Genomic DNA, 12,431 nt, shown 5'->3' with positions numbered 1-12,431 from the left:
AAATTTTATAGTAGAGCAAATTTAATCACTTGTTTTTATACTTTACTGTCTTATTTTAGTAAAGAATTTAATAAAAGAACGGTACTGTTGGTTTTAGCCCAATATTAAACATGAGTGGACCAAAGAAAAGGAAAGTGGACAGTGAATGCTGAGTGTTTAAGAGGGAGTGGACAACAAAATATTTTTTCACCGAAGTCCGATCAATGCCGGTATGTCTGATATGCCAGGAAACACTTGCAGTCTTCAAAGAGTACAATCTCAGCCGTCACTTTGCCACAAAGCATGGCAACTATGCTAGCAAGCAGTCACCTCAAGAACGGGAGGCTACTGCACAGAGGTTGATGGCTAAATTACAGGGTCAGCAAAATGTCTTTCACAGACAAACTGCAATTCAAGAGACAACTACCAAAGCAAGTTTTATGCTATCATTCAAAGTAGCAAAAGCTAGCAAACCTCTCTCTGAAGGCGAGTTTTTGAAAGAATGTATGATAGAGACAGCAGGTCTCTTGTGTCCAGAGAGCAAAGGCAAGTTTGAAAAACTCAGCTTATCGCGCAGGACAGTGACTCATCGAGTGGAACTGATTGATGAAGACTTGGCCAGCAAGTTAAATAGTAAGGCAGAGTTCTTTAAGTTTTATTCACTAGCATTGGATGAAAGTAATGACGTAAAGGACACTGCTCAGCTCTTAATTTTTATCCGAGGGATTAGTGACAATTTTGAAATTACGGAGGAGTTTTTAGCCATGGACCCACTGAAAGGAAAAACACGGGGAGAGGACTTGTATGACCGGGTGTCTACTGTCATCAAGAAAATGAAGCTACTGCCGAAACCGGTTTGGCTCAGTGGATAGAGCGTTGGCCTGCGGGCTGAAGGGTCCCGGGTTCGATTCCGGTCAAGGGCATGTACCTTGGTTGCGGGCACATCCCCAGTAGGAGGTGTGCAGGAGGCAGCTGATTGATGTTTCTCTCTCATCGATGTTTCTAGCTCTCTATCCCTCTCCCTTCCTCTCTGTAAAATATCAATAAAATATATTAAAAAAAAAAAAGAAAAAGAAAATGAAGCTACCATGGAGTAAACTTGCTAATGTCACGACAGATGGATCTCCAAATTTAACTGGAAAAAAATGTTGGACTGCTAAAAAGAATTCAGGATAAAGTGAAAGAGGAGAACCCTAACCAAGATGTTATTTTTCTTCACTGTATTATTCACCAGGAATCATTGTGCAAGTCTATATTACAACTTAATCATGTTGTTAATCCAGTCATAAAGCTTGTTAATTTCATTCGAGCAAAGGGACTTCAGCACTGTCAGTTTATTAAGTTTCTGGAGGAAACTGATGCGGATCACCATGACTTACTTTACCACTCTCGTGTCCGCTGGTTGAGTTTGGGCAAAGTTTTCCAACGAGTGTGGGAGCTCAAAGAAGAGATTGGTGCATTTTTGAAATTAAAGGGGAAGTCTGACGAATTTACTGAGCTGAGTGACAAGAATTGGCTGTGTGACTTTGCATTTGCTGTAGATATATTTTCACATTTGAATGAGCTAAATGTGAAGCTACAGGGAAAAGATCAGTATGTACATGACATGTACACTAATGTGAAAGCCTTTCAATCGAAGCTGATTTTCTTTTCCAGACAAATTTCAGACAAAGTCTTCACTCATTTTGCCACACTAGCCACACAGAAGGAGACCATCCAAAACGTGAAGAAATACAGCAAATCACTGGATGACCTGCATGCAGAATTCTGTCATCGGTTTTCTGATGTTGAAAAAATTGACCAGTCACTTCAACTGGTGGCCTGTCCTTTGTCACAAAACCCTGAAACAGCACCAGAAGAGGTGCAACTGGAACTCATTGATCTTCACTCTGACTTTGTCCTAAAGGAGAAATTCAGCTCTCTTGAACTAAGAGACTTTTGTGCTTCACTTAATGAAGCCACTTTTCCAAACATCCGGAGGATGGCACAGAAGGTACTGGTGCTGTTTGGGTCAACCTATGTTTGTGAGCAGACATTTAGCGTCATGAACATCAACAAAGCCCCTCACAAATCCAGCTTAACTGACGAACACCTCAGATCTATCCTGAGAATAGCCACAACAAAACTAACTCCAGACTTTGATGCATTAGCTAAAAAAGGAGACCAACAACACTGTTCCCACTGAAGTTGATGTTTTAAAGACCAAAAACCTTTCAACCCAGTCTACATTGCCATCTACATCTACGTCCCGGGCATAATTTGGAAGTTGCACTAAAGAAAATGTTTAATTTACTGTTTACACATTTTGTTCTTTTCTATTTGTTTTAGTTTTAAATTATTTTATTATATTTAAGTTTAATTTGAAAGGCTTTTGTACCTTTCCTTTGTTAGGCAATTTTATTTTGCCTTTGCCATCTTCAATATAAGGTATGTTATTGTGCTATGATTCCTCCATTTTTTGAAGTTTCAAATTATAATAATTAGTGTTTACATTCTTCTTGTTAAAATGTTTGAAATGAATAAAACTATTGAAATAAAAAAAAGGCCGTACCCTTTTATGTAATGATGTTTACTTTGAATTTATATTAGTTCACACAAACACTCCATCCATGCTTTTGTTCCAGCCCTCCGGTCCAGTTTAAGAACCCATTGTGGCCCTCGAGTCAAAAAGTTTGCCCACCCCTGTACTATTGCCTTGTTAGGTCTGGATACCTAATACAATTTTCTAACAGGTTGGGAAATTAATGCAGCAAGCCTCATTTTCTTAGTCCATTGACTAGGATTGAGAATTCCTTAGAAAGGTGTTGGAAAAAGAAAATACCAGTTTTTCAAAGGTCAACTCTAAAGGGGACTAAGCAAAAAGGCAAAAATCGAGGGATGGACCTAACCCGTTTGGCTCAGTGGATAGAGCATCGGCTTTCGGACTGAAAAGTCCCAGTTTCGATTCCGGTCAAGGGCACGTACCTTGGTTGCAGGCACATCTCCAGTAGGAGGTGTGCAGGAGGCAGCTGATCGATGTTTCTCTCTCATCGATGTTTCTAACTCTCTCTCCCTCTCCCTTCCTCTCTGTAAAAAATCAATAAAATATATATTTTTTAAAAAAACGAGGTATGGAAATGACATTTGCTCAACATTTACTAAATACCAAGTGATTTACCTCGATTTTAAGATTCAATTTGACAAAGTAGATGACACCTGATCCACATTTTTCTTTACAGACAGAGAAATTACAGGTTAAAAATGTTAAGTAAAATAGACACAGTCATAGAGCTGATATAAAACCAAGTCAGGAATCTGATACAGTTGTGTTTCATTCCAAGTCTCATACTCTTTTTGCTGTAACATACTGCCTTAGGTTCCTAAAAGGATTTATTGATGAGTTTTACATAATTGACACATTTGACACTCTGCCAATTTGTTTGTAGGAGCAAACCCAACATTTATTCCTACCCTCACAGCCCTTCATTAACAGTTATAAGTCATATTTCACTGCCTCTTACAATTTTTCCCAAGAGGCTCCTTAGCTCTTCATTCCAAAGGAATTCTGATGGCCACCTCTACACGACTATCAGACCTGCCTCAATAAGAGTCTCTACCCTTACAGTCAAATCCCATTTGAAAACAAATAGGCTCATATTTATAAAGTAAACTGAAGGGGACTTTGTAAATCTTTTTTTTTTTTTTTTTAAGAAATCTTTCCATTAGATTTTCAAAAATTATAAAGTCTGTTAAGACTAGGTGCTGCTGGCCTGGCCAGCATGGCTCAGTGGTTGAGCAACAATCTATGAACCAGAAGGTCATGGTTGGACTCCCAGTGGGGGCATGCACATGCTATGGGGTTGCTGGTTCAATCCCCAGTGGTGGGTGCAGGAGGCAGCCAATTGATGATTCTCTCTCATCATTGATGTCTCCAACTCTCTCTCTCTCTCTCTCTCTCTCTCTCTCTCTCTCTCTCTCTCTCCCCTCCTTCCCCCTCTCTCTCCCTTCCTCTCTGAAATCAATGAAAAAAAAAAAAGATAGCACTAGCCAGTTTTGCTCAGTGGATAGAGGTCGGCCTATGGACCAAAGGGTCCCAGGTTTGATTCCAGTCAAGGGCATGCACTTGGTACATCCAATTCTATTCCTAGGTACAATTCCTAGATACATTCTTTTTTCCCTTTTTAAATTAAATTTTTGGGGTGACATTGGTTAATAAGATCACATAGGTTTCAAGTATGGGTTTCTATGTTACAAGATCTGTATATTGCACTGTGTGCCCACCACTACCTAGATACATTTTTACACGTGTATAAAAGCATCATATTAATGCTTTTATTGTTGGTGGGAAGGTTAAAATGGTGTAGCTGCTATGGAAAACAGTATTGTGGTTCCTCAAAAAAAAAAAAAAAAAAAAAATAGAGCCCTGACCGGTTTGGCTCAGTGGATAGAGCATCGGCCTGCGGACTGAAGGGTCCCAGGTTCGATTCCAGTCAAGGGCATGTACCTTGGTTGCGGGCACATCCCCAGTGGGTGGTGTGCAGGAGGCAGCTGATGGATGTTTCTCTCTCATCGATGTTTCTAACTATCCCTCTCTCTTTCTCTCTGTAAAAAATCAATAAAATCTATTTAAAAAAAAATAGAATTACCATATGATCAATGAATTCCCTTTCTGGGTATATCCAAAAGGTTTGAAAGCAGTGCCTCTAAGATATATTTGTACACCCGTGTTCATAGCACTATTATTCACCATAGCCAAAGATATAATCAACCCAAAAGCCCATTGCAAATGAATGGCTAAACAAAATGTTGTATGTACATACAATGGAATATTATTTAACTTGTAAAAGGTAGGAACTTCTGCCCTAGCTGGTTTGGCTCAGTTGATAGAGCATCAGCCTGTGGACTGAAGGGTACCGGGTTTGATTTTGGTCAAGGGCACATGCCCAGGTTGTGGGTTCGATCCTCAGTAGGGGCATGCAGGAGGCAGCTGATCAATAATTCTCTCTTATCATTGAAGTTTCTATCTCTCCTTTCCTCTAATAAAATCAATAAAAATATTTTTTAAAAATAAATAAAAGGAGGGAACTTCTGATAGATGCTACAACATGGATGAACCTTGAGGACATTGTGCTAAAGTAAAAGAAGCCAGTGACAAAAGGACAAATACTGTATTATTTCATTTATATTTCATTATTTCATGTATATTTCATCCCCTTGGGGGATGTTGGACTGCCGGTTTCAACCTGATCCCCACAGGCCCCCCCACAGGCCAGACCAAAGGACCCTACCGGTGCACAAATCCATGCACCAGGCCTCTAGTATGCATATAAGATCTTTGGTTAATCTCTTCCCACCCTCCCCCCTCTCCCCTTCTATCTGAGATTCATCAGTCTGTGCATTGAGCGCCTGCCCCCTGTTGGTCAGTGTGTGTCATAGCTACCAGTTGAATGGTCACTTAGGCTTTTATATATATAGATACCTAAAGTAGTCAAATTCATGGTAGAATGATGGTTGCCAGGACCTAAGGAGAAGGAGAGAATATGTAATGGGTACTGAATTTCAGTTTTGCGATGAAAGGGTTCTAAAGAATAAACCAACTATGGTACATCCATACTGTGGAATGCTACTCAGCAACAAAAAGGAATGAAAATCTGTGCAACAACTTGGACAAATATCAAGGAAATTATGCTGAGTGAAAAAAGCTAATGTCAAAAAGTTACATATTGTATGATTCCATTTTTGTAACATTTTCAAAATGGCAAAATTATAAAGATGCCAAAGAGATTAGTGGTTGCCTTAAAGGAAAGGGATGGGAGAAGCTTGTAAACATAAAAGGTAGTACAGCCCTGGTTTGTGTGGCTCAGTTGGTTGGAGTGTTGTCCCATGCACAGAAGGGTCTCATCTTCTATTCCAGATCAGGGTACATACCCAGATTGCAGATTCAATCCCTGGTTGGGGTGCATATGGAAGGCAGCAGAGGGATATTTCTCTCTCTCTCTCCTTCTCCCTTCTCTCTATAATCAATTAAAAAAAAAAAGAGGTAGCATAAGGGATCCTTGTGTTGATGAAACAACTCTGTGTCTTGATGGTGGTGGTGATTATGTGAATCTATTCATGTGATAAAATTGCATAGAACTACACACACACTAAAGTGCATGCGAAACTGTTGAAATCTGAGGTCTGTGAATTACACCAAAGCTAATTTTCTGGTTTTGATGTTTTACTACAGTTATATAAGATGTTACCATTGTGGGAAACTGGGTGAAGGGTACAATGAGACCTCTCTGTACTATTTTTACTTCCTGTGGATTTATAACCACTTAAAAATAAGAAATCATTATGATAATGCAAATCAAAATAACACCCCACACCAAGCATGTCAAACTCACGGCCAGCAGGCCGCATGCCTAAGACGAGGGTGTAGCCTAAAATGAGGAATGTGGCCCATCAGCCTCGAGTTTGACATGCTTGCTCCACACTCTTAGATGGCCACCGTAAAAACAATAAAAATCAGAAAGTAGACACTGGCCAGGTAGCTCAGTTGGTTAGAATGCCATCCCAATATGCCAAGGTCAGGACACACACAAGACTCAACCAATGAATGCATAAATAAATGGAACAACACATTGATGTTTCTCTCACTCTCCCTGCCCCCTTTCTTCTCTCTCTCTCTAAAATAAATAAAATTTTTTTAATGTTTTAAAAAAACAGAAAGTAACAAATGATGGTGAGGATGTGGAGAATTGGAACACTTTGTGTATTGCTGTTGGCTATGTGGTGATTTTAAGATGTTTGGTATATCTCCAACTTTCATTTATATATGTTTGTAGTATTTCATAATAAAACATTTTTAAGTAGCTACTTTTAAATGGACAGATTTCTATAATTTTGAGGCCCAGTGTAATGACGATACAGAATTTTGCTCTGTGTTCATTTTGGGCATTCAAAATTAAAGCTTCTAATTCACTGGTAATAAATTAGGAGTTAATCTCATAATTCTGTTGAGATAAATAGACAAATGAGGAAATGACAAACCACAAACTAACTCCATATATTAAATATGAACTGATAATGTCAAGACAACAATTGGGAATTTTAACTAGAATCACATTTTTCTCAGATTTTTATTAAAAAACATCTAGTCAAGTAAAACCATTCAGAATCTCAGAATCAATTCCTTTGTTCCTTTCTAAGGAACTGCCTAGGCAAAAACTATTTGCCAATTGAGATTAAGTACTGTCTTTTTGCTTTGTTCTTTAGGACCTAAGGCTGTCATAAAGTTGTGTGTCTTTTTCCAGTTGAATAAAAGGGGAAATTGCACTTCACTGAGCATTTGAGCACAATGCCAAATACTGTGCAAGATTACCAAATTCCTGATCTTTGGTATTTTGTGTTCTAGTCTTTAATTTGTTAACAAATTACCTTTCACAATTTATCTCCAGAAATGATATTACTGAAAGTTTCATTTTTTAAACATACCACAAAAAATTGCTCTTGGACAGCAGATGCCTTCCTTCTGAAAATATTTTTGTTCTGTTGAGGTTACAAAATGACCCACTTTGGCAAAATATTAAACCAGGAAGCTGTATGACTAACTTCTGGCAACTGCTAGAACTCCCAGCAAAATCATCATTATCCATCATGAATCTCCACTCTAGAGCTTTCTATGAATCAACAAGTATGACTCAGGAGAAGCTTCGAGTTGGTGAAACAAACTGACTCACTGCTGGGTTTACAAAAATGAAAATTCATATTTTGTAAAATAAACATTTTATCAACTACCTCCTAGTCCAAAATTATCTTAAAGAAATTTTATTTCTATCTCCTGATTATTAAAATAAGTAGATCTTACCAAGATTTAGTAAATTTAATTTAAAGCTGTCTAGGTGTTAACTCATATACCTGTCTGTATTGACATCGTTTCTTAATGTTGTGCTTAGAAATGCTGTGATTTAACGACCTTTCCTAAGTGATATCCAGCTAATTGTATTAATGCAAATCTTTAACGACGTCTTACTCAGGAAGATCGGTATTGCAAGACCATCCGCATGTGTATTTACACCCCCACCTCCGTGACTCAGACACCCGACCTCGAGGCAACCAGAGCCAAACAGCCCTGCCCCTCGCGTTCCCGGGTCCTCGCCTCTCGGACTAGTGACCACACCCAGGGTGTAGCAAACTGGCCGGTCCCACCGGGTTAGCCCCACCTTTAGTGTCACTCACACAACAAGCACATTAATGCTAGAAATATTCGTTACTTTCTTGTACATGAATTCCCAGTCTCTTGAGGAGGGTTTTCGGATCCCTAACCTGCCTTTCTTTTTCCCCACCAAAGTTTAGAGAAACAGCAAGGAGGGACCAGGACTTTCAGCTTTTGCTGGAGTCACGCAGCACTGGGCCTGAAGGCGAGGTCTCTTGGGGCGGGGGGAGGGGGAGGGGAGGGGCAGGGGCGGTGGGAGGGGGAGGGGCGGGGGAGGAGGAGGGGCGGGGGAGGAGGAGGGAGCTGGGGTCCCGCAGAGGGCGCCCCTCTGAGTATCTGATCCACAGACGCTGTCCCAACCCTTATGAGGATGGAGTAGACAAAAGTGTGACAAAAGTGTGACAGGATTCCAGGGCAGGAGGCATAGGGAAACTGACAGGAAAGTTAAAACAAGGCCAAACAATGTGGGCAATTTGCAGCCAGCTTGTAACTAACAAACCATTACTTTTACCAGAGGCATGATTAAAACAAACCCTAATGAGAGAATGCAGAGAGGGAGAGGGAAGGGGAAAGGAAAAAGGGCAGTTTTACCCCTAAGTAGAGAAGCCAGCAGTCTCAAGGCAAGATAAAGTTGCCAGGTGCTTCTCATGAATTCTAGGAAGGCCACAATAAAGTAAATAAAAGAGACCTTGAGAATTAATCTGTACCAAAAATATTCAGCGGAGGAATTCTGAAACCTATAGACAGTAGAGTATATAACACCTCAGACCCCGTCTGCGCATCATAAGCCAGATGTACAGGTTTGCTTGATTTGCTTTTTCAATAAAGGTGCATGCTTTAATTGCTTTAATAAATTGGCTTTTCAAAACGCAGTCAAGGGCTCTCGCATCTGGTTTGGTATTCCAAGGCAGGAGCGGAGGACCCCTCCCCCATCTCGACCGGAAACACCCTGCTGTCGCGGAGGCGCGCCTCTGGGGCGCACGCGCATTCAGTCACTTAGCAATGTCGGCTCTCCCTGCCCGGAGCCCAGCAACAGCGGAGCGCCGAGTCCCCAACCAATCACCGCCGGCCTGGTGTTCATCCGCCTCACCAATCAGCGCGGGCGCCGCAAGGAAGTTTCCAGAGCTTTCGAGGACTGTTTCCTCAACGCGAATTCATCCGCCTGACAACTTTCCTACTTTTTCCTAAAGGAGGAGAAGAATAGCTGGAATAGAGAGGAACTGAATTTTTACGGTCCCTTTTCCAGATTCTGAGGAGTTTGGGGCTTAGTGGAAGGGCCTTACTGCGTCGCGGGAGGTGCGGCGGAGAGAACTATTTTCAGTGGCGCGCGAATACGGCGGTTACGTAGGAGTGATAAGTACGCAATAGACGTTGCATAAATTTCAGCTCCGCCTAGCCGGAACTTTCAGAAGCGCCGGGCATTGTAGGGGTTGTGTCGTTGTTGAGGAGAATCGACGGGATTGGACTCGCGGTATTTTCGCACTCGCTAGCAGGTACTGGCTCGTACCCTTCGAGACCTGGCGGGGGCGGGGGCGGGGGCGGGGATCGGAGGGAGGGTGGGGGCAAGGGAACTTAAGTGAGGAATCTGGCCAGGTCTTGGGCTGAGTGGGCCTTAGTGGGGGGAGGGGAGGAGCTGACGCGGCGGCGCGTCGCGCGTCGCCGGGCCTATCCGGAAGGTGGGCCTTGTTTACGTGAAGGGAGCGGGGGCGGTTGGCGCGCGCGGAGAGGGGCTAACGGACGCTTAACCGATGGCGGTTCCATCGTGTCTGTTTCAGAGGGGGAAGGCGGAAAAACGGTAGTGTGACTTCTGAAAACCTTTTTCATTTTGAATCGCAAAACCGATGTCGCTAACCAGTTCCGTTTAAAAGGGGATTTTTATTTTTCGTGTCCTGTGGGTCTTATAAAATTTTCGGTGCTATGCGTAAGTTTTGGGGAAAATCTGGGGTTAGTTAAGGAAGAAAGCTCTGGATGGTAAGTTTACAAAGCACTTTTGATAACTTCATCCAGTATAAGTTGAAGCCTTGACTAAATTAGAATTTTGTATTTGGCTCTGGCCGACTGGTTCTGTTGATTGGGAACCCCGCACACAAAAAAAGTGGTGGGCGCGAACCCAGGAGTTCGAATGAATGTTTCTCTCCTTTTCTCTCTCCCCCTTTCCTTTCTCTCTAAAATACAACAGAAAACACATCCTTGGGTAAGGATTAAATTTTTTTTGTCTTTTAAAATGAGATATTGCTCTAGCCGGTGGTTAGAAATCCGCCTGCGGACTGAAGGGTTTCGGATTCCAATTTGGTCAAGGGTACAAGAGCAAGAAACTCGGTTGCAGAGTGGATCCCTGCCTGATTGGGGCGCGGGGCGGAAGGCAACCGATGGATGTGTCTGTCTCATCATAGATGTTCTCTCTCTCCCCTGTCCTTCCACACTCAAAAAAAAAAAAAGATCTTTTCACTGTGCCACAAAATCTTTTTTGTTGTTAATGCTCACCCGAGGATATTTTTCCCACTGCTTTTCAGAGAGTGGAAGGGGAGGAGGCGGGCACATGATGTGAGAGAGAGACACATCATGGGGGAAGGTGAGATCAGTGTATCCTCTTGACCAGGAATCCTCCCTTCGGTGCACAGGCCAACACTAACCACTGCGCAGAACCGGCCAGGGCAGTGTTAAATTTTTTTTTAAGGGATTTGGGGTTAACTTGCCTGGTTTAGTAAAAATTGGAGGTTTGTGAGAGATGTAATAGTTGAAGGCATTTGGAAGAACAGTTAACTTGAGTTTTGAAGAATTGATTAGATATAAAAGTAATAAATGTAAAGGTCCTGAAATGATATACTTTTGCCTTTTGAACTCTGTAGGTCAAAATGCAAATCTTCGTGAAGACCCTGACCGGCAAGACCATCACCCTGGAGGTGGAGCCCAGTGATACCATTGAGAATGTGAAAGCCAAGATCCAGGATAAGGAAGGCATCCCCCCTGACCAGCAGAGGCTCATCTTTGCTGGCAAGCAGCTGGAAGATGGCCGCACTCTTTCTGATTACAACATCCAGAAAGAGTCCACCCTGCACCTGGTCCTGCGCCTGAGGGGTGGTATGCAGATCTTCGTGAAGACCCTGACCGGCAAGACCATCACCCTGGAGGTGGAGCCCAGTGATACCATTGAGAATGTGAAGGCCAAGATCCAAGACAAGGAAGGCATCCCTCCCGACCAGCAGAGGCTCATCTTTGCAGGCAAGCAGCTGGAAGATGGCCGCACTCTTTCTGATTACAACATCCAGAAAGAGTCCACCCTGCACCTGGTCCTGCGCCTGAGGGGTGGTATGCAGATCTTCGTGAAGACCCTGACCGGCAAGACCATCACCCTGGAGGTGGAGCCCAGTGATACCATTGAGAATGTGAAGGCCAAGATCCAAGACAAGGAAGGCATCCCTCCCGATCAGCAGAGGCTCATCTTTGCAGGCAAGCAGCTGGAAGATGGCCGCACTCTTTCTGACTACAACATCCAGAAAGAGTCCACCCTGCACCTGGTCCTGCGCCTGAGGGGTGGTATGCAGATCTTCGTGAAGACCCTGACCGGCAAGACCATCACCCTGGAGGTGGAGCCCAGTGATACCATTGAGAATGTGAAGGCCAAGATCCAAGACAAGGAAGGCATCCCTCCCGACCAGCAGAGGCTCATCTTTGCAGGCAAGCAGCTGGAAGATGGCCGCACTCTTTCTGACTACAACATCCAGAAAGAGTCCACCCTGCACCTGGTCCTCCGTCTGAGGGGTGGCTGTTAATTCTTCAGTTTTGCATTCATAGTGCCCAAAGATGGCACTACTCTGCATTTTAGCCATTTGCCCCAATTTAAGTTTAGAAATTACCAGTTCAGTAATAACTGAATCTGTTCAAAATGTTAATAAAAGTTTTGTTGCATGGTAGCATATTTGGTGTCTGTCGTCATAAAATTATGTTGTGATGTGGGGATTCCTAACTGGTTAAAATGGTGTTTAAGGAAGGGATTTAATTTCAATGTCTTAGTCTTGTAATTACCAGTTGACTGTTGTGTGCTTTTCTTGCTCAGTAGTGCATTGCACTCAAGTGCTTCAGGTAGTGAAATGGAAACCTAATCCTGTCTGTGTTATGTGAAGTCGGAGCCAAGAATCAAGTGGAGCACTTAAATTTGAAAGAAGGCTGGCTGGCGAGAAACATTGTGTGAAAGAGCTTGAGTTAAAAAGGTTCTGATATAAGTCCATTTGCAGGCACTGGTGTGTCAGGCAGCAAATGAAGGTGGGTCCTA

At 42.6% G+C, this 12,431-nt stretch overlaps 1 protein-coding gene across 1 annotated transcript; it reads left to right on the top strand.

The window, feature by feature from the left end:
- The first annotated feature begins 9,297 nt into the window (after positions 1-9,297).
- On the top strand, positions 9,298-12,072 carry UBB (ubiquitin B). The gene is made up of 2 exons (XM_080680599.1): positions 9,298-9,651; positions 11,008-12,072. Exon 2 carries the CDS (start codon positions 11,014-11,016, stop codon positions 11,929-11,931), a length of 918 nt encoding a protein of 305 aa, XP_080536725.1. The 5' UTR covers positions 9,298-9,651; positions 11,008-11,013; the 3' UTR covers positions 11,932-12,072.
- The last annotated feature ends 359 nt before the right edge of the window (positions 12,073-12,431 follow it).

The sequence above is a fragment of the Plecotus auritus genome (assembly GCF_963455305.1).
Source record: "Plecotus auritus genome assembly, chromosome: 7".
In the NCBI taxonomy this organism is placed as follows: domain Eukaryota; kingdom Metazoa; phylum Chordata; class Mammalia; order Chiroptera; family Vespertilionidae; genus Plecotus; species Plecotus auritus.
This window is presented reverse-complemented; position numbering and strand designations above follow the sequence as displayed.

What these genes read in the sequence shown, in the direction of transcription:
- UBB (XM_080680599.1), top strand. Translation starts at nt 11,014, where the DNA reads ATGCAAATCTTCGTGAAGACCCTGACCGGCAAGACCATCACCCTGGAG.